The sequence below is a fragment of the Eremomyces bilateralis genome (assembly GCF_010015585.1).
Source record: "Eremomyces bilateralis CBS 781.70 unplaced genomic scaffold P152scaffold_18, whole genome shotgun sequence".
NCBI classification, from domain to species: domain Eukaryota; kingdom Fungi; phylum Ascomycota; class Dothideomycetes; order Eremomycetales; family Eremomycetaceae; genus Eremomyces; species Eremomyces bilateralis.
The window spans coordinates 271639-294225 of record NW_022985084.1 but is presented as its reverse complement, the minus strand read 5'-3'; the positions used below and the strand labels follow the sequence as shown (position 1 = coordinate 294225).

Genomic DNA, 22587 nt, shown 5'->3' with positions numbered 1-22587 from the left:
GACAAGCAGGTAAAATCCATGTCTTCATCATGTCTGGAGTCGAACTTGCTGGTCTTGTGTTGGCGGTTGTGCCCGTTATTTTAGTGGCCTCGGAATATCATTCCAAACTGTTAGATCCCACGCGGACAGTCTTCCTACACAGGAGAAAAAGCATCAAGCTTGCGACGTTCTTCAGCAACCTACACTATGAGGTTTCAATGCTCAATATCACTATCCAAAGTCTCATCCATGACCTCTACGTTCTTCCAGAAGCGCATCGGACGAGGCTCCTGAGCGATGAGCAAGACCCATCGTATTGGCAAGAAGAGGCGGTGGTGAGAGCCTTGCGGTCGCGTTTGGGGCTCGGGTTCGACGCATTTCGCGAGGCTTTGGACGAGATTTTACGTAACTTAGGAAAATTGGTGAAGGACGACACCCTCGACATCGAGACCAGTCTAAATGAAATTGTAAGATTCGACCATCGTCCTCGTTGTTTGTTGTTGTTGTTGTTGTTCGGTGGTCCATGGACCGGGATATCGGTTTGGAGCTCGTGCTGATAATATGGGTCCCAGCAAACCCCCCGAACGTCGTACGCGAAACTCCTGGCGCTGCGGGAGCAATTCAAAGCCGACAAAAGCCCAGAGCACAGCCGCTTCTTGGACCGTCTGAAGTTTGTCATTAGAGAAGAAAAGCGAAATGCCTATCTCGATCGAATCGAGAAGTGCAACGAGAGGCTGGACTCTCTTCTACAGCGTTCGTCGGCGACATACGAGAAGACCAAGGCGAACCAGGCCCGACCAGAGAGTACCAGCACGCCGCACATGGAACTGCGTCCGTTGATGCATGCGCTGTACTCTACGATGGGTGGCCTCTGGCCCTGCTCATGCCCTCACGGGCATGAGGCTCGATTTTGCTTACTCAAATGCCAGGATAATACTCCATCCAAAGCGTCGCAGGAGGTATATTTCGACATGCTGATGTCGATCCGCGCCCAGGCAACCGCACAATATCAAACATGGCTGGAGAGCAAGATGGTCGTCGCCTTGGCGAACGAATCGACCAAGAAGACATCTAATGTCCGCTTCATTATAGAAGATGAAGACTCCGTTGCGGCATCGCCGACTACTCCGTCCGTCATCGAGGAATTCATGGGTCGAGCAAGTACGATGGACTCGGATACCTCAGGGACTCGCACTCCCACGGGTACGCGTCCACGGCGGACAACATATCCCGATCCTGATACGTGGACAACTCAGCGGCCTCTTGCCTACCCCCGAAGAGCATCTGCCCCTCCTCTCACTAAGGAGCAAGTCTCGGATCCAGACGAGTTCTGCAAAATCATTCGTGCCGCGGGCGAGCAAAAGTGTTGTCCACGGATGCTGTATGACGGCACTCAGATCTGGCACATCACTCGCCCTAGCGAGAAACGGCTATGTGTGGAAGGGTCGCTGCCAGACGTCTCACTGGCAGCACTGCTTGACGGCAAGCGGAAGCTGAAGCTGAAGGAGAAGCGGATCCTTGCTGTGATTCTTGCCCATTCGTTGCTGCACTTTTGCGACTCGCCATGGATGAGACACGGGACAAGGAGTAGTTGGAACAAACATCATATCTCGTTTTTCTACAAAAGCAAGGACGACGTGGATCTCATCCGGCCGTATGTCACCACTGATTTTCAGCCCATTCAGGACCGGGAAGATCCCGCCGAGGCGATGTACCGCTTGCACCCCAACCCGAGTGTTTTAGCCTTGGGAGTATTGCTGCTTGAGATCGAGCAACAAGCTGGGATTGAGTCGAAGCGGGAGAATGACGATCTCACGGCGGAAAAGCAAGAACATGTCAATTCCGATTTACTCACGGCTCTGCGACTCTTCGGCGAACAACAGGATGACGTCTACGAAGGTTTCCATCAAGCCATCGACGCTTGTCTAAATTGCCAGGACTACTTTCAACAGTTTGATACCGAGGAGATGGATCTTGAGAATGATGACTTCAGAGAAGCGGTGTACAATGAGATCGTGGCTCCTCTGGAACTGGAGCTGCTCAACGGCTTCGGTGTCACGATCGATAAGCTTGGGCTGAACGGTCCAGGAAGTCATCACCCGGTACGATCTGCTACATGAAGGGTCATAAGTTTTATGGGTTTGCATTTTAGGCGTTTAGGGATGACTCAGCGCTGCTCTCGACACCAGTGTTGGATTGCCCTTGTGCTGCATTCTGAGCGTTGTAGGAAGGATTTGCTTGTATCATAATGGATAATGTGTATCCTATAGTGATATACTGTACCGAGAATAGTATTCGGGCATTGATCTGATTGAAGATATCGGTTTTGGACCGTTTTTGATGAGGGAGCAGACCAATGTAGATCTGTAGGGGGTACTCAAGTCATGCTTCCGACAAGTCCGTTTCCCTTTTTTACTTTTTCTGGCCATCATAGCATACGATCCTTCGCTGAGAGGTCGGTGAGCGAATTCATAAAGAAAGATGTATTCATCTATATACAGCCGCCGTGGTGCATGTCGCGACGGAGGCGCCTAGACGCTATCAATCGACAGGAAACAGCCAAAGCTGAGTGGTAGATACCAGGAGTAGCGTGAACCCCTATTCAATAAGAACGTAAAACCCAAATTCCACCGGCGGCTCCAAATTGCCATGCATCAAATCATCGTCTACTTATCCGCTCCTCCCGTCATCCGCAATACATCCGTCGCCATCGTCTATGACCACACGTCCTCTTGATACTGATTACTCGCCCGCATCGACTTCACAATCTCCTCGGCCTTCGCTTCGGACACGCCGCGCTTCTCGGCGATGATCTTGATGAGCAGCGCGTTGACTTCCCGGGCCATGCTCGCCGCGTCGCCGCAGACGTAGAAGTACGCCTTCTGCTCGAGCAGCGTGTTGATCTCGTCGGCATATTCCTGGACCTTGTGCTGCACGTATACTTTATTCGGGCCTTCGCGGGAGAAGGCGACGTGACAGTGGAACTTGTCGCCGAGGGTTTCTTTGTGTGTCTACGCGGAAGTCAGTGAATCCTGGGAACAGCTATGATAGCGAGCGAGCAACATACCTCCCATTCTTTCTCGTACAGGAAGTCTTCCTGCCGTCTTCGGCACCCGTAGAACAGGATTGTCCGACCAACTTCCTCGCCCTTCTCCGCCTGCGCCGCGCGCTCTTGGACGAACGCTCGGAACGGCGCGACCCCCGTCCCGGGCCCGACCATGATGATGGGCTTCTTCGGATCGGACGGGAGCTTGAAGTTGGAATGTCGGACGTGCACGGGGACGTGGACGCCGTCGTATTTGTTGCGGGGACCGGTCAGCGCGTATTTCAATCCGTGCGGATCCGGGTTGGGGTCGCCGTGTTGCTTTTGCTTGAGCGCCAGGAGGTAGTTGGTCGTGACGCCCTTGACGATATGGGGAGCGCCGGGCCTCTCGATGGACTCGACGATAGCGGTGATGGCGATTTTCCCCGGCTGGACCACCGAGGAGGAAGAAATGGAGTAGTATCGCGGTTGGATCTTGTGGAGGCCTTCGATCATGAGCGAGAAGGGGACTTTATCCCACGGAGCGCCGTTTGAGAGGATCTCGAGGAGCTGTGCGAGGTTGACGTTAAGATCAGCCACTTTCGCATGGAAATAGTCCTTGTCTTCGCCCATTTTGGTCATCTCGGCTTTGATTTCGTCGGTCGGAGAGAAAGCGGCGAGGGTGGACACCATTTGACGGGAGACGGGGGCGCAGATCTCCATGTGGTATCGCACGACGGCGTCGTAGGTCGTAGGAGAGGGGAAAGGGACCTTCGCGGTGGGATCCAAACCGGAGACTTTGATGACGCTGTGCCGTTTCGGCTCCAGGCCCAGGACCCGGAGAAGCCGCTCGACCTCCTTCCCAGCGTTCGTCGGCCAGATGGCGATGTGGTCACCAGTCGTGTACGAGATGCCCGAGCCGGCGACATCGATTTCCATGTGCAAGCAGTTCCGGTCGTCAGCAGAGAAGAGTTCCTTGGACTCCGCAATCGGCGCAATGTATGGATTATGCGCGTTATGCGGACCCTTCTGGACGCCTTCCAAGTGGTATTTGTTCGGCTCGCCAAGGTAGACGGTATCCTCCTCCGCGTCCATATTCGGCATATCGACGACGTCGAAGACGGGCTCGTATACGGCTTCGCGCTCCTCAAGATTCATGTGCGCGGCCAATGCCGTCCACATGGGTTCCTTCCAGGCCAAGAAATCTTCTTCCATCGTTCCCGCGCCGTCGTCTCCTTCGCCGGCCTCTCCAATGCGATTCCCGCCCAATCGCTCGAAAAACGTGTTAAGGTTCCGGACCATGGAATTGTAGTGCTCGTACGTGTTGTTTCCCAGGCCGAAGGCCACGAAATTGAGGTTGGACAAAGGCTTTTCTTCCGCGGCGGCGCCGTTGCTGAACGTGACATCCTCGTTGCTCACGAACTCGTAGAATTCCACCGCGTTATCTGTCGGCTCGCCTTCCCCGTACGTGGCGAGCACGAAGAAGACGATCTTGTCCTCGGGGTACTGATCCAAGTTCTCGAAGTCATAGTCCTCCAGATCTGCCACCATTGTCTTCAATCCGAAGCGAGCGGCGCCCTCTTTGGCTAACCGAGAGGCGTAATCTTCGGCGGTGCCGGTTTGTGACCCGTAAAACACGATGCAGTTCTTCCCAGACTCGTCCATCTTCTCGATGAAGTTCCTCGACTTCCCGGCCTTGAGGCCGTTGGCATGCGCCAGCGACCCGCCATATGGATCATGTGGTTTCGACCAATAGGTGCCTTTCGTAAAGTATGCGACGGTACCGACGAAAAGAGCGACGAGGACCACGAGGTCCAGAGTATCGAGTTGGGTCATCTTGTCTGCCTGGAGGGGAACGTCACATGTCAGTAGGCGAGATGAAGGATAGTTCACCGAAGAGGAGATTGGGGGATTGGGAGGAGAAAAGTAAAAAGTGCAGGAAAGCGAAGCAGCGTACCGAAAGATATATTTCCCACCAGTATCCACGGCGTTGGAGACAATCGAACAAGAAGCCAGATGTCAGAAAGGATCTGGGGGAGGCGTATCGAGAGGCCGCAGGAGGATTGCGTCGCAGCGAACAGGAAATATTATCAACGCAATCTGCAGAAATAAGCTATTATTATTACGGCGCTTCCGGTGGTTGTCTGACGAAAGATTTCGATGGTACGCTACGTTGCAGGGGATTCGTCCACTCCGTATTACGCGCTTCACAGTTCACAGTTCACACATGCAAACCGCAACCTAACAACCTGGACTGGTGAGTAGGTGAGGCAACAGTTAGGATCTGAATCGTGGGGGGCGGACTAGAGTATTGCTGATTTCGGGGTCCATGCTTGTCTCATCTGAGGTTGGATACGTGGATACGTGGACACTGTAACACAGGAATAGAGATAACTACTCGAACAAATGGCTAAATAAATACACTACAATCTAAATACTACTCCTCGTCATACCCGTCTTCCTCAAGACCTCGAACCTCGAGCCTCGAAACTCCAGCAGCGATCCGACTTTCCCTGTTTCCCAAGGCATATGTTTCACAAGACGACCGGAGAAGACCCTGGCGGGCTCGCATGATCTTTTCTCGTTTCTGTCTGGCTTCCACCTTTTATGCTGGAGTGTTGGTCCCTGGCCTCGGTTCCGTCCCCAGCCCGCCATCCCAGCTCGACATAATTGTAACTTATGTAAGATATCCGCCTGCATCTGAAGGGGCAGAGTGTAAGCCCCATAGGCCCATACGGCCATACTCGGTCTCCTTGGCTTCCGATTCCTCCAACCTTGTGTGCTCCTGAGGGCTGAGTCTTGGTCCGACCATGCTGGATGCTGTGGGTGGATGGTGTGCAGCGAACCCCACATGATCCGGCTCGGCGCACATGCGGAAGGGTTCCGAAGTCAGAGATGTTAAGCATGGAGCCGCTTGATCTCTCGGGCCTTGACAGTCGACAGTAGGCGAGGTCCCGCATCGTGAATACAGAATACCTAAGTTATTCGATGCCGCCTTCGTTGCCGGAAGATGGATGTCTCCAATTGCGGGGGACGATCCAGCGGTGATATCTCGGGGAATGTCCGAACGTCGGATGTCTGCTATGGGTTGGAATAGGCCAACACTCTAAATTCTAATACACAAGAACCTGGGGATACAGAATGAACACTAACTATGCTAGAGACAGGTTGTCATTTATTTACGGTCTAATTACACCACGATAGAACAGAGGTTCGGAAATCGGAATGCAAATTGTTGGTCTGGTGCTCCGACTCCGCAGAGATATCGGAGTTGCAGCCTTAATACCTGAGGCATCCAAATGGAGAGTAAAATGGTTAAAATAATAAATAGCTTATGATTAGTCATCAACCTGGGTTCTCCTACAGCCCTACCTAACTCTGCAACTCGTCACTTGCAATTTATTGAGCCACGTGCTACAGTTAATCTATAGGAATTTAACTTGAGATGAGATGAGATGAGATGATTACAGTAAATATGCTATTAGTACTAAAAATAACTTATTACAATAGTAGCAACGTGATTCTAAAGCTTCTTCCATCATGACCCGCCGACTCCTCCCATTCATTGGCTGCAACGGCGGCAAACAGCCGCCAGGAACCACGACGTCTGTGCCTGAATACACCCTGATCCTCCTCAGTCTCCAAACTCTCCTTTGCCTTGGACCAACCGTGAACTGACTGAGGGACTATTATTGTCTACTGACTTGTTGGACTGTCGGACTGTCCGGGTTTAGTGATTTGACGCCTGCATTCGTCTTCTGTCACGACTCCACCCCCTCGTGCTTCGTCAAGCTCTCTATATTGCGTGGCTATCGTCCTTGACCTCCTCATCTATTGGTGAATCCCCCACTGTACTTCTTGCTCAAGAAGAGATGGTGTGAGGTACTCCGTTTGACGCATCTGGGAGATGCGAAACTGCTGGCATGTGTAAGGAAATCCCATTCAATATCTCGTCTTAACCTTCCCCCTCCGGTCCGCCGCCCGAGTGACCTCTGCGGGCTCTTCATTATTGCATGCCGACCTATATATGCCTTTGCGGTACCGGATCGCGTACCCTCAACCTTGGCTGCAAGACATCTCAGCCTTGACGATCTTTAGCTAACCAGGCACGTCTCCTGTTACAGCTGCACCCCAAGCGTCGCATGCGCGTGCACATGCCGGAAGTCTGTCTCACCATGTCACTGCTGCGGACATCCCCGCAACTAACACGAACATTTCACCGGTCCCGTCCATACCATCGCGGGAACCGTCGTTGACACGAGGACGAGCCTTGACATCATCCTCCGCCCGCGGTTCCTCTTCACGATCCCACACGCCTGCAACGGCAGTGCCCAAACTCCCGACCGCCATCGAAAACTCCAGCTTGGATCGGAGACCGTCGTTGAATTACGGACACCATCGGCAGACATCCATCGTGCATGGCGTACAGCATTCGAGGAACACGAGCTTTGTCAATTCTCCGGCGACGAGCCCGCTGAATACCCACGTATTGGCATCCATCGGAAATGCCAACCCGTATTCACCGGAAAGCTATATCATGGAGCAGGACGAGATGAATAATATGCCGACCGCCATGGGGGCACAGGCGGCGACAAACGGGACCGGGAAACATTCACAAGCCCCTTCCCTCCATGATGCCACTTACATCGACCCGACGAGGAGGATGGAGAGAGTGCATAGTGGGAGGTCGAGGAAAGACCTCCATGGCAGGTCATTGTCACGGCATCATCCACAGGAGATCAAGACCGTGGGAGAATACGCTTTGCACCACTTGTTCAATTCGGTGAGTGCATGTCCTCGAACCGGGCACCATAAGTTGCTGACCAGCCATAGTTTGTCGCGCAGGCCGATCAAAAGCTAAATGCCTGCATTACCGAACCCCACGAGGCCGAACCTCGAGTCGAGCTGATATGTGGCCCGGGTGTGGATGCGAACTTCGACCAACTGATCTCCGCGCTCGGTCACATTGCGCGGCAGAAGCCCAAACCTCTCATCGACACCCTCATGTTCTGGCGGAAGGCCAAGAGTGAAGCGGCCGCCACTGCCCGAGCTGCTCTCAATGAAAGCCGCGTGCCGTTGTCCACAAACGGATTGCCAACTCGACGAGGAACCGATTCACAACAATCGATTGACGCTCAGTTGCAGAAACAAGTGGTGCCGAATCATATGCAGACGATGCTACTTCAGCAAAATGTTGCCCATGCAGAGAGGCGATCCATCGTCTCCATATATCTGTTGTGTCGGGTCCTGATTGAGATCTTCGCTCAGACGACTCTCGCCAATGTGGGACAAGACGTTGCCGCGAAGGTGGAAGATGTGATATACACCCAATTGAAGCAATTCGACCCGGACCACTTGGAGGAATCGCCGTTGCGACAGGCGAATTGGCTCGTTTTTGGCCAGCTGCTCGGAGTTATGAGCCAAATCAGCTTCGAGACCGTCTCGTCCCGGTTTCTGTCCGACCTGGAGGCGATGCAGCAGCACCTTGGTGTGAAAGGACTTGCGGGCGGGGAGATCGAGGGTCGGGCCGTCCTTATCATTCGCGGAATGCGCTCCCTCAAGCTAAAAATCGAGCCCGAGAAAGCGTGGGAAGCCTCTTGCGATTTCATGTTTCGGCTTGCGAAGCTGGCGGTTGAAGTGCATGGGCAATCGGTCAAGTATGCTTACTGTGGCCTCTTCAATGAGCTCCTCCTCCCGATCGCCGCAAAAGCAACATCGCAGGTCAACACTCCTAAATGGAGATCCATCGTCGAGTTGTTGCGGCCGTGGATCATATCGATGTTGGCTAAACCGAAGCATTGGCAAACGGCGTTCCCAGTCATGGTCGTTCTCCTCTGCGCGTCCCCGACCGAGTCGTTCAACGCGCAGTGGATGCAGCTCACTCTGCCGTTGCAGCCCCGACTCAAAGAACGCAGCACCCGTGCCATGGCGCTTCGAGGAATATGCCGCTTGGTCTGGACGTACGTCTTCCGCTCGCCGGATTCCCAAGCCACCTCCGCGAAGAAATTGAACGACATCATCCATCTGGTCTTCCAGCCAGGCAAGCGGTCGTTCTTGTCGACGGAATCCTCCATTGCCGAGCCGCTGATCCAGATGATCCGGATCATCGGTTACAAGCACCAGGATATCTGTTTCCGGCAGATCCTTTTTCCTCTGATGAACTCCGAGCAGTTGCTCGTCGGTCCGCCGAAGAGTGAGCAACTCGAACCTGAACGGATGGTGATTGGCATCAGGGCGTTCCTAGCGATCATGGGGGATCTCGAGAACGGAGAGCAACCTTCTTTACCAACCAGTTTCGACAACGACCCATCTGTGGAGTCGTTTGGCGTTTCCTCGATCCCGATCAGCCCTAAGCCGATCGTTCACCCCAGCTCAAAGTTGCTAACGCTCAATGAGGGTCGGCTGTCGCGGCCAGTGCTTGTGTCCGGCTTCAGCGAAAGCACCAAAGAATCCTACAACATGTTCTGCAAGATTTTAGGGAACGTGACAATTGCGTGCGATAACGCGTTCGGCGGACAGGCGGTTCTGGACGAAAAGTTTTCGCTCCAGACCCCCAAGACCCCCATGGCGGAAGCCTTCAGCTTTGCGAGACGCGATGAACAATATACTGGAGATCCGCGTCAGGGATTTTACGACCTATTGCATGTGGCCGTGCAGGCTCTTCCACGATGTCTCTCACCCTTCATTTCCTTCAATTCTCTTATCAATCTCCTCTGCACAGGAACTGCTCACGTTCAAAGTGGGATCGCAGTCTCATCCGCTCAGTCGCTCAAGTCGATCGCTCGACAGGGCCATGCTCAACAAGTCACGCTTGGATTCCATCGATTTATCTTCAACTTTGATGACCGATACGCGACGATTTCCGACGGTGGAATGCTTGGTCCCGGGCACATCGAGAACACCCTGCGACTGTACGTGGAGCTCCTTGGGATTTGGATCGAAGAGATCAAAGAGAAAATCAAGAAGGCGCATGTCGATTTGATGGACGAGGGCGCCAATGGCCGAGGAGCGCAGCTCGATCTGAACGCGCTGTGGGCTCATGTCGACGAAATCGAATCTCACGGACTGTTCTTCCTCTGCTCGCCCTCGCGTCGAGTTCGGTCTTATGCAGTCACGGTGCTTCGGATCATCACCGAGTTCGACAAGGCCCTCGGGAACGTGAAGGAGTCTAAACGCATCATCCAGATTATGGAAGGAAGCTCGCAGGAGGTGGTGAACATCAATGAAGAGAAATTGTCTCTTGCGGAGCGAACACGATTGCAACGTGGGATGAGGAAGAGCAATACGCAGAGCACATTGGTCGAACTCTGCAGTAGTGACTCACCCTACGACTCAACGTTGTGGTTCAAAGTCTTCCCGAATCTTGTACGACTGAGCTTCGAAGTGTGTCCATTCGCGGTCACATTGACTCGGGACATTGTCTGCAATCGTTTGGCCCAGATGCATCGGACAATTGGTAGCCTCGCCGAGGGACAAAAGATGCCCCCCACCGTCCCTTACGACTCGATGAACCGGATGACCACCGGCCGTCTTGCGACAACGCCGCCCGAGGTCGTCGTCGAGCAATGGAAACTGTACCTGATCTTCGCATGCACGACGCTCACCAATATCGGTAGTCAACCAGGTCAACCGCCTGGCCAGCAGCATATGCGACAAACATCGAAATCGCCCCAACAAGGGGACAAAATTGCATCCGCGGGCGATCTCTTCACCCGGGTCATCCCCTTCCTCGGTGCGCCGCACACGGGAACCCGCGATGCCATCGTCACGGGCCTCGGGTCCATCAACGTCAACCTGTATCGGACGCTCCTCGAGTCCATGCAGCTAGCGGTAGGGAGCTGCCGAGAGGATGCCAAGATCCGCGTTGCGACGCATCAGCGGACCGTGAGCAGCCCGCATCGGCCGCGGCGGACCGACACGCTTCGGACCGAGATTACCCACGTGTACAAGCTCACGTCACGGTTCGTGCAAGATCCGATCGTGTATAACGATGAGTGGGCATTGAGTAATTTGGCCGATTACGCCAAAGAGCTTCGGCTGTTTCTCAGCGACGTGGAGATCCAGAACGAGTGGGAGTTTCAGAAACTGCGCACCCATTTCTGTGGGCTGGTGGAAGAGCTATTTGAAGGTATCAACAAAACCGTCGACCCGCTACGGTGGATGCCATTCCAGGCTCGCAAGGCTACCTTCGCGCTGATGGAAGAATGGTGTGGTTATTCTCCAAATCAAGATCAGATCAAAGCGAGGGAGCATACGATGCGGCAGTCGATCCTGGAACGGGAGCAAGATTTTGGGAACAAGAACATCGTGACGGCCGCGATTGAGATTGAAAAGCGCGATCTCCGCACGGCAGCATTGAGTGCCATGGCCTCGTTATGTGGTGGACCGGTCAGCATCACCACTACGAGCACGACCTTGCAATTCGATGTGATGCGCATGCTCTCCTGGATCGATGCCATTTTCGACACCGTTTCGGATCGCACACATGCGATCGGTCGACGCGCTCTCACTAATCTTATCGTCCATAACAAAGAACATGGATTCTTGCTCGACCGTGCCATTGAGATGTGCTACATGGCGAAGACGCCCAAGGCGCTGGCGAGCTACTTTGAAGTCGTTACTCAGGTGCTGGCCGACCGGGAGCGGTTCGCACCGCCGTTTTGGAAGATCCTGTCGGCAGGCATCTACACCCTAGGCAACGAGAACAGTCAGCTACGAATGAAGTCCGCCCGACTCATCCGCATGCTGGAAGCGCGTACGCAAAAGAACAGTTCCAACCTCCAAGACCTGGACATCAGCATTTCCGACAAGACCATTGCCGTCTACAAGCTGGCTCAATTCGAAACCTCCCGGCGACTTGCCAAGCAGCACTCGGAACTCGCCTTCCACGTATTCTCGGAATTCTCCCGTTACTTCAAGGAGCTCCATCCCGATCACCAGCGGAACATGGTGGCCGCCATGCTTCCTTGGGTGCAGACGATCAATCTCCAAGTGGACCCGAACGGTGACCCAACTGGACAATCCTACATGCTTCTTGTGAACCTCTTCGAGATTACGGTGCGGTGCGGCAACGCACTCCACAACGAAATCCAGGCGCTATGGCAAGCACTGGCCACCGGACCGCATGCCGGCAACGTGCAACTCGTGCTTGACTTCATGATCCGACTCTGTCTGGACAAGCGCGAACAAAACTTTATCGACTACGCCAAGCAAATCGTGGTGCATATTTCCAGCACGCCCGCCGGCACGAAAATCGTGGAGTTCTTGTTGCAGCATATCACGCCCAAGGAGATGGTGCCGAACCCGGAGAAGGCGGAGCTGTTCGCGACGCCGCCCGAGGCGCATGCGCTACCGTATCTAGCGGATTTGAATCTGGTCTTGCCGATCGGTGGAAACAAGCAGGTAATGTTGTGAACATCTTTGGATGTAGAGCAAGCTAATGCGGGCGAATAGGGTGGCTATTCTCTGGGCCAGATCTGCCTTGTGCTGCTTGTGGATCTGATGGTATCTCCCTTCCAACTTCCCAAAGAACAAATTCCTCGTCTTCTACAAGCCATCCTGGTGCTCTGGGATGCGCACATACCCCTATTCCAGGACCAGGCTCGTGAGATGCTCGTGCACATGATCCATGAAATCGTCTTGTCCAACGCCGACAACGACGCCATCAACGCGGACCGCGCGTCCATCGAAAACTTCATCGAGATGGTCCGGCGGCACGACGCCAAAGTCATCTGGAGATACGATGACTATAATGGAAAGAAAGGCGAAGAAGGCGGGCTGCGAGTCCCCGAGACGATGGTGTATGTGGCCAACGAAGTCGTCAAAGTATTCTCCCACGTTTATCCCGGTGTCCGAGAACAGTGGGGGAAGTTGACGCTGCACTGGGCAACTTCCTGCTCCGTAAGGCATCTCGCGTGTCGTTCGTTCCAACTCTATCGAACAATTCTGTGCACACTCGATCCACAAATGTTGGCCGACATGCTGATTCGGCTGTCGAATACCATCTCGGGCGAGGAGCCGGGTGTACAGACCTTCTCCATGGAGATCCTAACGACCTTGAAGACCATCATTGAAACTCTAACCCCCGAGGATCTGTTGGAGTATCCGCAACTGTTCTGGACGGCTTGCGCGTGTCTGGAAACGGTACATGAACGAGAATTCCTAGAGAGCCTTGGGATGCTGGAGAAGTTATTGGACAAGCTGGACCTCGCGGACCGTTCCACTCTCGACTTACTCGCCGAATGCTACCCCCCGAAATGGGATGGAAACTTCGAAGGCCTACAGGAGCTTGTTTTCAAGGGTGTCCGGTCGAGTGTCTGCATGGAGAAGTCACTTCGAGTGTTGAATCGACTGGTCGTCCTGCCGTCGCACGAACTGATTGGCGACGGGTCGAGGCTGATATTCACCTTACTTGCCAACATTCCGAGATTTATGCACTCGTTCGACATCGACTCTCCCGATCCCAACGTATATCATACCGCCGATGTACTGGCAAAACTCGCCGACGCCCAAGGATATGAGGATGTTGCTCTAGCTCTCTCAGCGCTTACGCAGCGACGATACCGTGCTGATAAAGACTTCCTGATGCAAATCATTCTCGCTATCCGGGCAAGTTTCTTCCCCGATCATGAGTTCAACTCCCTGGTGTTTCTCATGTCGTTGCTGACCAACAAGATCGCATGGTTCAAGGTCAAGACCATGCGGGTCCTTTGCGTGTTGATTCCGGACATCGACATGCGGAAGCAGGAGATCTCCAGCAAAGGTCCGGACCTGATCGCGCCGTTATTGCGGCTGCTCCAGACCGAGTTTTGCCCTCAAGCGCTGGATGTTCTGGACAATGTCATGAGCATGACGGCCACGCCGATGGACAAACACCATCTGCGGATGAGCATGGCGGGCTCGCATTCCACTCGGGCCACACGTAAAGAATACGAAAAGACTCAAAGCCTGTACGGCATCCCCGAAGAGTCTGGGTGGTCCATCCCGATGCCTGGAATTCACCGCCAAAATACCCAAAACAACGTGCACGCCGTCTTCTATACTTGCGCTTCCTCCGATGCGGAGACTCCGCTGGCCGACCCCGGCTCCTCCGCCATCGTTCTTCTTGGTGAAGATGGCGGCGCGTACTTCCCCGAATACCGCACCGCAACCATGATGTCGGACGATACGCGTGGAGATGGACATGTGGCTGAACTGGTGATGCAGCTCGATAGCCTGGACGATTTCTTCGACGATGACCAGGAAGCCGGACCATCCGAGGCGTCGACACTGGTCCCGCCGAGTCCCGCCATGAACCGCTTCGAATCGATGGACTCCAACTCGCCGTTAACGTCGTCCGGCGCCCACGAAAGCATTTACGACCAGCAGACGTTCCCCATCCTGCATAAGAGTCTGACTCGTAACGCGAGTATCTCGTCGTTCCAGACGGGATTCACGGACTCGAAGTACGGCACGTACCGCGATCCCGTGGTCATGACGCCGACCGCGTTCGCCGCAACCGTGCAGCCGCCACACATCCACCATGCATCCACCTCGGCCGCGTCTCAACAGGTCCGCCCCGGCCTTCATGCCCGCTCCATAACCTCTCCCGCTGTTAACCCGCGCCTATCGCCGGGCCAAGAAATCTCGATGGCAGCTGCCGGCGCCTCGGACGACATCGACGAGTCCTTCTCGGACGACGACTATCCCGGCGTCGTGACACGGAGCTCCACAGCACTGGGGATGGGGTCCGAACGGCCGTTCGATAGCATGCTTCCGAAAATCAAAGAGGGGACCCGATCGGGGTTCCGGGCGGGTGTAAGGAGGCTGACTGGTGGTGGAGGAGATGTGAAGGAGACACAGAGGCAGCGAGAGGGGATTCGGGCGGTGTTGGGGCAGAAGAGCCCGAGGGTGCCGAAGGTGCCGGACGTGTATCTGCAGAATCCGAAAAGTTCGGATCTGTGACCTTGCTAACAGTAATACGGTAATGGGACATCGATCACAGTCGGTGGAGAATTTCAGACGCGTTCATGGAGGTCACTTGCGATTTTTCAAAGAACGCGGGGCTGGAAAGTATTGGTGTTAAGTTTATGGGGCCGTGGAGGGAAATTTATCTGGAGTCCTTCGCTTGATCTCTGATGTGTTTTCTGGTTGCATCGAACGGGTAATGTCTGGTTTGCATGGAAGGGAGATGGGAGTTATGAGTTTCACATGTAGCGGGCGCCTCAGAGCTTTTTTCGCGGTTGTTCGGTCACTGACTATGGTATTCCGGTGCATCTGAGGCGGTTCTAGCATGGGGAGCGGACATGGTGTTTGGCGGGAAAGGCTGGGGATGTGCATATCTAAGTTGGAATGTATATATCATGGCACAGGATACCCGTAGTCTATCAAGCTCCAGGCTCGTTAATATACCTACTTACATCTGAGGACATCGTCAATTGATTAGAGCCATTATAGACATTAGACATTTCGATTGGATCATCAACAAAAAACTTTGGATCGTCTCGTCGCATGTCGGAGGTACGGATAGCATCGGAATCACCTTCCGGTACAATTGGATTCCCCTGAAAACCCCCACGATCCATGGTCAGGCCTTCAGCTCTGGTCCCACCATTATTATCTTCAGCGCCGGAGTGATTCTTTCAACAACCCGCTTCTACCATTGCACCATCAAGATGTCTGTCCCTTCGCTGCTGCGGCAGAGTGCCCTCACATCCCGCACCGGCGTCTCTCAAGCCCTACGCCGACCGCAATGGCAGTCCTTCTCCACGATCCAAGATGCCCCCCGGGCCGCCATCCCAACGACAACCCCTCCCCCTCCTCCGACGCCGTCGAACACGGGAACGGCGCTGCAAGACGCGATGAATGCGTCGCGGCCGAGGAATAACTGGACGAAAGAGGAGATCTCGGAGATATACAATACGCCGTTGATGGAGTTGACTTATGCTGCTGTGAGGAATCCCTTGCTTACTATTGTTGTGCATTTGATTCGCCGATGTTCGGAAGCATCGACGAGAGAGTGGAAATTGCTGGTACTAATTTCCATCGAGAATAACATGGATGAAGTCATTCGGCAGCTAGCCAGCTACTAACAGTTATTATATCTTGGGAGAACTAGATACGGGGTTATATCCGGTACTAATAAACATTTCCGTTGTAGGCTACGTTACATCGCCGATTCCACAACCCCGCCGCCATACAACTCTGCACGCTCATGAGCATCAAAACCGGCGGATGTTCCGAAGATTGCTCCTACTGCGCACAATCCTCACGATACAGTACCGGCCTCAAAGCCAGCAAGCTCTCCCCCGTCGACGAGGTCCTCGCCGCCGCCAAGATCGCCAAAGACAATGGCTCCAACCGCTTCTGCATGGGCGCCGCCTGGCGCGACATGCGCGGTCGGAAGACGAACCTGAAGAACATCGTGGCCATGGTGAAAGGCGTACGGGGAATGGGCATGGAGGCGTGCGTCACATTGGGGATGATCGACGCCGCTCAGGCGAAGGAGCTGAAAGACGCGGGGTTGACGGCATATAACCACAACGTCGATACGAGTAGGGAGCACTACCCGAATGTGATCACCACGCGGTCCTACGACGAGCGTCTAGCGACGATCGAGAACGTCCGCGACGCGGGCATCCACGTGTGCACCGGGGGCATACTCGGCCTCGGGGAGAAGCCAGAGGACCACGTCGGCCTGGTGCACACCGTGGGCACGATGCGGGAGCACCCCGAGAGCTTCCCGGTGAACGCGCTGGTGCCGATCAAGGGGACGCCGCTAGGCGATTCCACGCCGATCTCCTTCGATGCCACGGTGCGGACCATCGCGACCGCGCGGCTTGTGCTCCCGGCAACGATCGTCCGCCTCGCGGCTGGGCGGATCAACATGACCGAGGAGAAGCAGATGCTGTGCTTCATGGCTGGCGCCAATGCTATCTTCACGGGGGAGAAGATGCTGACGACCCCGTGCAGTGGATGGGATGAGGATAAGGAGATGTTTGGACGGTGGGGCTTACGGCCCATGGAGGGTGAGGAGTTGATCTCGTTCAAGGACGAGCGGGCCAGTATGGGAATGGAGGTACCGCAGAAGGAGGAGAGTGTTGCTACCGCAGCTCCATAGAGACGGTGCGATCGTGTTGATATAGCAAAGACATCTAGATCGAATAGATTGCTGTCAAAGGGGCTATTTCGCTCGGGGCTACAGGTCTCAAGTAGCCAGGCCAACCGCGATTTCAGTACGCCTTGTTGACCCTCTAACGACGGATTCTCCTTAGGCGACAGGTACTTCGGAGCGGACTTGCTCCTATGCTGACTTACAACCCGCCTGATGTCCATTATAGCCTATTGCCCCTTTCTTTTCAAGTCATTGAGAAACTTGATGGCGCGAAGATACGGCAGTATGCCTTTCCCTCTTTGGACTACTATTACCGTTGTCCCTAACCCATCCAAGAAGGCAGCCAGCGGCCACTCCTTGGCTAACCCATCGTGATAGGCCTGAATCGTCAATTCTTGGGCTGCTCTGTAATACGAGGCGATTAAATCACACAGAGAACCTCTCGCACCTATTACCACCTCCCTCGTCCCCTTCGTCCCCCACCACCACCGCCGCCCCAGTTACCCTGTCCTTGTCCCTGCCCATAACCACCACTTTGCTGCGCCGCCGGACCCTGAGGAATATTCTGCCCCATCCCGCCACCACCTCCGGCCCCGGCTCCCGGGCCGCCGCCTTGCACCTGCTGCATCTGCTGAACGAACGTTCCAAAGTCGAGCTGATTCGGATCGGTGATGCCCTGCTGCATGAAGGTCGCCATCATCTGCTGCATCATGTCGTCCGACATCCCGGGCATGCTGGGCATGCCTCCCATCCCCATCCCGGGCTGTGCGCTCTGGGCAGGGGCGGCGGGTTGCTGGGCATTGGCGCCGCTGGCAGAAGGCATGCCCGGCATGCCTCCTGGAACTCCGCCGCCGAACATCATCTCGAACTTAGTGGTCTCGGCTTTCTGGTCGGCAAGTTGGCCGGTCATGGACTTTTGCTTGAGGCAGTAGGTGGTCCAGGTGAATTCATCGAAGCCGTAATTGAAATAGTCGGATTGGTCGGCACCAGGGAGACGCCAGGGTTTGGTGTGTTCAGCGAAATCTGGATGGATGTTAGTTTGCATATAACATAACGATCTTGTGTAGAGTGGAGAAACCCACCGGCATCAATATCCATCTCGGCGAGGGACTTCCCCGTGTCGCCCCAGGTTGGCATCGCGTTGACATCAATCGAGGAGGTCCGGATTTCGGGGTAGTCGGTCCCTAATCTTGTGGGTAATTCCTTCTTCGCTTCGGCGGTGGCAGCGGAGGTGGATGGAGCGGTAGTTTTCTGCGATGTGTCGTGTGAGATAGACTCTCTGCGTTCTGGTTTCGAGGGCTCTCGCGAGCGACTAGGGTGGATATCAGCACCGTCCAGCAATTGAATCCGCGTAGCGTTACTCACCCTGAAGGCTCGGGAGGCGGAGCTGCTTTCTTTTCTGTGATGAACTCGATATCCTGTATTCATTAGCGCATACAAGAGCCAGTCAAGAGGAGCGTGGCATACCGAGTCGCTCTCTTCCTCTTCTTCTTCCTCCTCCTCCTCCTCCTCATCCTCCTCTTCGTCATCCTGCTCCATATCTACTTCTTCATCGTCATCCTCTGCTTCGGCCGTGGTGCCGTTCGCCGCTTCTTTTGGCTGTCGGGAGCCTCCTCCGTAGAGGTCGTCCTCTTCCTCCGACATCACATCCGAACCCAGACTCGCGGAGTCTGAGTGTTCCATGTCGTCCGCCAGGATGGCTGATTCTAGAGGAGGTACTATGTGGGTTCTTCGATTGCGCTCGACGTAAGACTAGGGCTCCTTGGTATGTAGCAGCTCCGGCCAGGTGGTAGTTGCCGGTGTAGAGGGAATGGTTCTTGTTTTAGGGCTTCTGCTCTGGGATTGTTGGTACATTTAATATTACGGTGTTTAATGTCGCGGAATAGTGAATCGCAGGTGTTGAAGATCGACAGGAAGCTTGACGCGCGCCAACCAATCAGCATCGCCGAAGCCCGACTTCACATCTCCATAAACTTCGTCTCGTGGATATTGTGATGATGATGATGATGATATTGAATGGCTTTATTCCCCCTTTGATGTCAATCCTCGAATAACGCGAACAAAGCCAAATCGAGAGGACTTATCTGTAACATGAGATTGGATTAAGCGCAGAAATTCGAGCCTTCGCTTGCTACGTCTTCCGCAGCCGTGTCCTTCTCCATACCTTTCTAAACATCCTCTACACAGCGCTTGTCTACATCCCTTGCATCGCGACGACATGTCTGCGCTTACACGGTCTAATTCACTGTCCCTAAACACTGGAGGTGGAGCAGGTCTATTGTATGTGCTGGATCTGTGTATCACCGATTTATTTGACCCTCTTGTTAACTTCTCATAGCGGTTCAACACCCGCCACCCAGGGCGGCGGTCTATTCGGTGCCTCAAATACCACACAGTCGCAAACGGCAGGAAGCCTATTTTCCAGCACCTTGAAGCCTCCCGCATCTTCAGCCCCGTCCACACAGGGTCTCTTTGGGACCCCATCCTCCGCCCAACCCCAATCAACTCCGAGTCCCTTCGGAAATACCTCATCACAAGCCCAGGCAACACCGAGTCTATTTGGCACTCCAGGCACTTCACAACCGCAACAGTCCTCCAACATGTCGAGTGGTGGATTCAGCCTGGGTAATCCGGGGCAGTCGCTATTTGGAAAACCGCCAGCATCGTCTGGAACCGGCACCAGCAGCCTTTTCCCACCCGCGGGCGGATCGAACACAACACTAGGGGGCGGACTTTTCAGCACTCAAGGTTCCTCACAACCTCAGCAATCTAGCGGAACTACCGCGGGAAGCATGTTCGGATCCGCTGGCGCCCAGTCAAAACCTTCGGGCTTCGGCCTCTTTCCTACTCCCGCCAGCCAGCCAACTCAGCAACCCCAATTTACCACTGTCGCCGGCCCAACCTTTGGCGGCAAACCCATCACAAACCTTGCGACCTCCGGCGGCGGTATCACTGGTGGCATGAGGTTCGGCGGTGGCACTAGTACCGCGCCCCAACCCCAGGTCGTTCAAGGCGTACAAGTCGACATCAGCAACATCCGAGGGACCACGCGCTTCTCCGAACTGCACCCGAACGTGCAGCAAGATATCATCAAAATAGACAACCTCACCGCCGCGCAAATCAAAATCTGCGAGACCTGCGACGCCGTGGTGCCCGCGCACCGCGAGACCCTCGATTTCATTCCCAACGACGCCGAGTACGTCTCGACCAAGGTCGACGCCGTTGAGGCGGCGCTGGCGAACGACGCGGAGGCGATCGCGGCGCTGAAGAAGATCGTGCGGCAAGATCAGGAGGAGGCGTCCAACCTGCGCGGGTGCATCGACATGCTCAAACTGCCCACAAACCTCCAGATGAGCGGGCTGTGGCACCAGTATCTGGGCGGCCAACCGGCACTCGGGATCAAAGCGGGCAACGCGGTCGCGGATGCCGTGGGCGGGGGGTACGATGAGGGGCCGCCAGATCTGGTGAAGTTCTTCAAGGGGAGGTCGGACGAGGTCGAAAAGGAATTGAACGTCATGCAAGGGCTGATCGGCGAGATCGAAGCACACTTGCGGCTCGTGGAGGGGCGGGCGGCGAATGAAGCGGAGAATTTGGCGAGGAGGGGTCGGGTGCAGGAGATGGACTCGCAGGCCGTGGTGAGAGAGCTGGTGCAGACGATGCAGGGCTTTGAGGATGCGGTGTTACGAGTGGCGGGACGGGTGGGAGGCGTAAGGGAAAAGTTTAACGAGGTGACAATGGCCGGGCAGAATGGTTTGGGTCCGAATGGCCCACGGAGATGATTGTACTTACTACTTGTCCTTCGGCTAGTTTCAGAAGGGTGATGGATGCTCCACGGCATGGCGCTACCGGTCTATAGGTTCTTAGATGTGCGGAAAGGATAGGGCGCACCATTGTATCAGCAACGTCACGGATGTAACCCGCGCTTCTCTAATTTTTTAGCGTTCAGTCGACACTCCAACCCCTTTAAAGGCATTCTTGATATTGTCAAGTTCCTGCCCTCACCGCAAGAATCACCCTCCTCAACCCCTCCACCAATGTCTTCCTCTCATGAGAGAATATAATCCGGAACCACCCCGGTTCCTCTGAACTCAACTGCGCTCCCGGCGTCATATAAACCTTCTTCTCCACCATCCTCGCCGCGAGTTGCTTCTCCCCCTCCCACCCGTCCACGTCCTTGGGCAGAAACTGCCGCATGTCCACCCACAGGAAAAATCCCGCACTAGTCCCGTCCGCGAACGGGATCCCCTCCCGCGTGAACGTCTCGGCTGCGATTCTCACGCACTCGGACAAGGTGGTCTGCACCTTCGCGGCGAACCGCGCGACGTACGCTTCATCCTCGAGGATGAGCGTCGAGGCGGTGATGGCCAAGCTGCTAGCGGAGTGGAACCGCGAGATGCCCTGCAGGGCGGCCAACAGCGGCCGGTTGGTCGTATACAGCGTGCCCAGCCGAAGCCCGCTGGATGCGAGGTCCTTGCTCATGCCATACGCGACGTGGACGTAGTCTTTGTCGATGTAGGGACTGAAATCCCACGATAGGACCGATTCGAAGGGAACCGCGTTGGAGTCGGTACTCTGATATTTGGATAACGCATAGATCTCGTCGGAGATGATGTGGATCTTATGTCTCGCGCACACCTTCATGAGTTCAATCACTGTCTCGCGCGGGTAACATCGTCCGAGCGGATTATGCGGATTACACAAAATAAACACCTTCACCGCAACCCCCTTCTCCCTCGCCTCGACGATCGCCTCCTCATACGCGCGCGCCGCGTCCGGCGCGAACTGATCCCGCCCCTGAAACCCCACCAGCACCGGCCGACACCCGCCCTTCAGTCCGAAGTCGTCGATAAATGCCTGGTAGATGGGGCGCGGCAGGAGGATGCCGTCGCCCGGGTCCGCCAGGATCCAGGCGAGCATCTCGACGAGAGAGGTCACCCCGTTGACGCAGATGATGCCGTCTGGGTCGATGGGCTCGATCGGTTGAAAATACGTAGTCATATGTTTCGCCATCGCCGCGCGGAGTCGTCGAGGTCCCCAGGGTGCTTCACCATACGTGAGGGATAATTTTTCAATATGAATCTAGACGGTTAGGCGGTGTAAAGTGCGACCGGGAACCGTCACGTACATGTTCATTTATATATTTCGTCATCTCGCCCTGCATCGCATACTGGAACCAGTCAGTGACTGGAAGTAAGAGTCATGGCACGCTCGATGATACATTATCAGAGATTCCAAAGTTGATATAGCCATCCTCATTGCCCTCGTCGTATGGGTTTCTCGCGACCTTCAGCACGGCTCCTAGATGGGACTTTTCAAAGCGTTTGGCGAGCGCCGACCCTCGCTGCGAGAGTATTGCTTCCGACATCGCGACAGCTGATAGATCAGACACGAATCGATCAAACGTAACGCCTATCGCCGCACTAGACAAGAATAAATCGGACTGTGGCTTGAAATTATTATGTATATATTATACTTTGAATTCCGACTGTACAGC

General features: G+C 54.8%; 7 protein-coding genes across 7 annotated transcripts; 4 read left to right on the top strand and 3 right to left on the bottom strand.

Annotated features, from left to right (window-relative positions):
* Window positions 1-29: 29 nt before the first annotated feature.
* On the top strand, window positions 30-2349 carry P152DRAFT_451168 (uncharacterized protein; the record flags this gene model as incomplete). Its single annotated transcript, XM_033678211.1, has 3 exons — window positions 30-446; window positions 552-2081; window positions 2272-2349. The coding sequence occupies 3 exons, from the start codon at window positions 30-32 to the stop codon at window positions 2347-2349; spliced, it is 2025 nt and encodes a 674-aa protein (XP_033532055.1).
* A 203-nt stretch (window positions 2350-2552) lies between these two features.
* P152DRAFT_97851 (uncharacterized protein) lies at window positions 2553-4927 on the bottom strand. Its single transcript, XM_033683403.1, has 2 exons — window positions 3047-4927; window positions 2553-2990 (listed from the first exon to the last, which is right to left on the bottom strand). Exons 1-2 carry the CDS (start codon window positions 4835-4837, stop codon window positions 2694-2696), a joined length of 2088 nt encoding a protein of 695 aa, XP_033532054.1. The 5' UTR covers window positions 4838-4927; the 3' UTR covers window positions 2553-2693.
* A 1571-nt stretch (window positions 4928-6498) lies between these two features.
* Window positions 6499-15006, top strand: P152DRAFT_97645 (uncharacterized protein). The gene is made up of 4 exons (XM_033683401.1): window positions 6499-6928; window positions 7126-7784; window positions 7835-12403; window positions 12455-15006. The coding sequence occupies exons 1-4, from the start codon at window positions 6925-6927 to the stop codon at window positions 14942-14944; spliced, it is 7722 nt and encodes a 2573-aa protein (XP_033532053.1). The 5' UTR covers window positions 6499-6924; the 3' UTR covers window positions 14945-15006.
* A 648-nt stretch (window positions 15007-15654) lies between these two features.
* Window positions 15655-17194, top strand: P152DRAFT_467816 (putative biotin synthase; the record flags this gene model as incomplete). Its single annotated transcript, XM_033680791.1, has 3 exons — window positions 15655-15930; window positions 16140-17043; window positions 17160-17194. The coding sequence occupies 3 exons, from the start codon at window positions 15655-15657 to the stop codon at window positions 17192-17194; spliced, it is 1215 nt and encodes a 404-aa protein (XP_033532052.1).
* P152DRAFT_421006 (uncharacterized protein) lies at window positions 17156-18961 on the bottom strand. The gene is made up of 4 exons (XM_033677161.1): window positions 18561-18961; window positions 18459-18511; window positions 18176-18405; window positions 17156-18116 (listed from the first exon to the last, which is right to left on the bottom strand). The coding sequence occupies exons 1-4, from the start codon at window positions 18774-18776 to the stop codon at window positions 17545-17547; spliced, it is 1071 nt and encodes a 356-aa protein (XP_033532051.1). The 5' UTR covers window positions 18777-18961; the 3' UTR covers window positions 17156-17544.
* Window positions 18962-19081: 120 nt separating this feature from the next.
* On the top strand, window positions 19082-21096 carry P152DRAFT_483882 (uncharacterized protein). Its single transcript, XM_033681972.1, has 2 exons — window positions 19082-19373; window positions 19432-21096. Exons 1-2 carry the CDS (start codon window positions 19312-19314, stop codon window positions 20870-20872), a joined length of 1503 nt encoding a protein of 500 aa, XP_033532050.1. The 5' UTR covers window positions 19082-19311; the 3' UTR covers window positions 20873-21096.
* P152DRAFT_97621 (PLP-dependent transferase) lies at window positions 20763-22579 on the bottom strand. The gene is made up of 3 exons (XM_033683400.1): window positions 22312-22579; window positions 22219-22260; window positions 20763-22172 (listed from the first exon to the last, which is right to left on the bottom strand). Exons 1-3 carry the CDS (start codon window positions 22456-22458, stop codon window positions 21078-21080), a joined length of 1284 nt encoding a protein of 427 aa, XP_033532049.1. The 5' UTR covers window positions 22459-22579; the 3' UTR covers window positions 20763-21077.
* Between the last annotated feature and the right edge of the window lie 8 nt (window positions 22580-22587).

What these genes read in the sequence shown, in the direction of transcription:
- P152DRAFT_483882 (XM_033681972.1), top strand. Translation starts at nt 19,312, where the DNA reads ATGTCTGCGCTTACACGGTCTAATTCACTGTCCCTAAACACTGGAGGT. An exon ending in GGAGGTGGAGCAGGTCTATT is followed by an intron (nt 19,374 to 19,431) that starts GTATGTGCTGGA and finishes AACTTCTCATAG; the next exon opens with CGGTTCAACACCCGCCACCC.
- P152DRAFT_97851 (XM_033683403.1), bottom strand. Translation starts at nt 4,837, where the DNA reads ATGACCCAACTCGATACTCTGGACCTCGTGGTCCTCGTCGCTCTTTTC. An exon ending in TGTACGAGAAAGAATGGGAG is followed by an intron (nt 2,991 to 3,046) that starts GTATGTTGCTCG and finishes ACTTCCGCGTAG; the next exon opens with ACACACAAAGAAACCCTCGG.
- P152DRAFT_421006 (XM_033677161.1), bottom strand. Translation starts at nt 18,776, where the DNA reads ATGGAACACTCAGACTCCGCGAGTCTGGGTTCGGATGTGATGTCGGAG. An exon ending in AAGAGGAAGAGAGCGACTCG is followed by an intron (nt 18,512 to 18,560) that starts GTATGCCACGCT and finishes TAATGAATACAG; the next exon opens with GATATCGAGTTCATCACAGA. An exon ending in CCGCCTCCCGAGCCTTCAGG is followed by an intron (nt 18,406 to 18,458) that starts GTGAGTAACGCT and finishes TATCCACCCTAG; the next exon opens with TCGCTCGCGAGAGCCCTCGA.
- P152DRAFT_97621 (XM_033683400.1), bottom strand. Translation starts at nt 22,458, where the DNA reads ATGTCGGAAGCAATACTCTCGCAGCGAGGGTCGGCGCTCGCCAAACGC. An exon ending in ACTTTGGAATCTCTGATAAT is followed by an intron (nt 22,261 to 22,311) that starts GTATCATCGAGC and finishes GACTGGTTCCAG; the next exon opens with TATGCGATGCAGGGCGAGAT. An exon ending in CGAAATATATAAATGAACAT is followed by an intron (nt 22,173 to 22,218) that starts GTACGTGACGGT and finishes CTAACCGTCTAG; the next exon opens with ATTCATATTGAAAAATTATC.
- P152DRAFT_97645 (XM_033683401.1), top strand. An exon ending in TGCACCACTTGTTCAATTCG is followed by an intron (nt 7,785 to 7,834) that starts GTGAGTGCATGT and finishes GACCAGCCATAG; the next exon opens with TTTGTCGCGCAGGCCGATCA. An exon ending in CGATCGGTGGAAACAAGCAG is followed by an intron (nt 12,404 to 12,454) that starts GTAATGTTGTGA and finishes GCGGGCGAATAG; the next exon opens with GGTGGCTATTCTCTGGGCCA.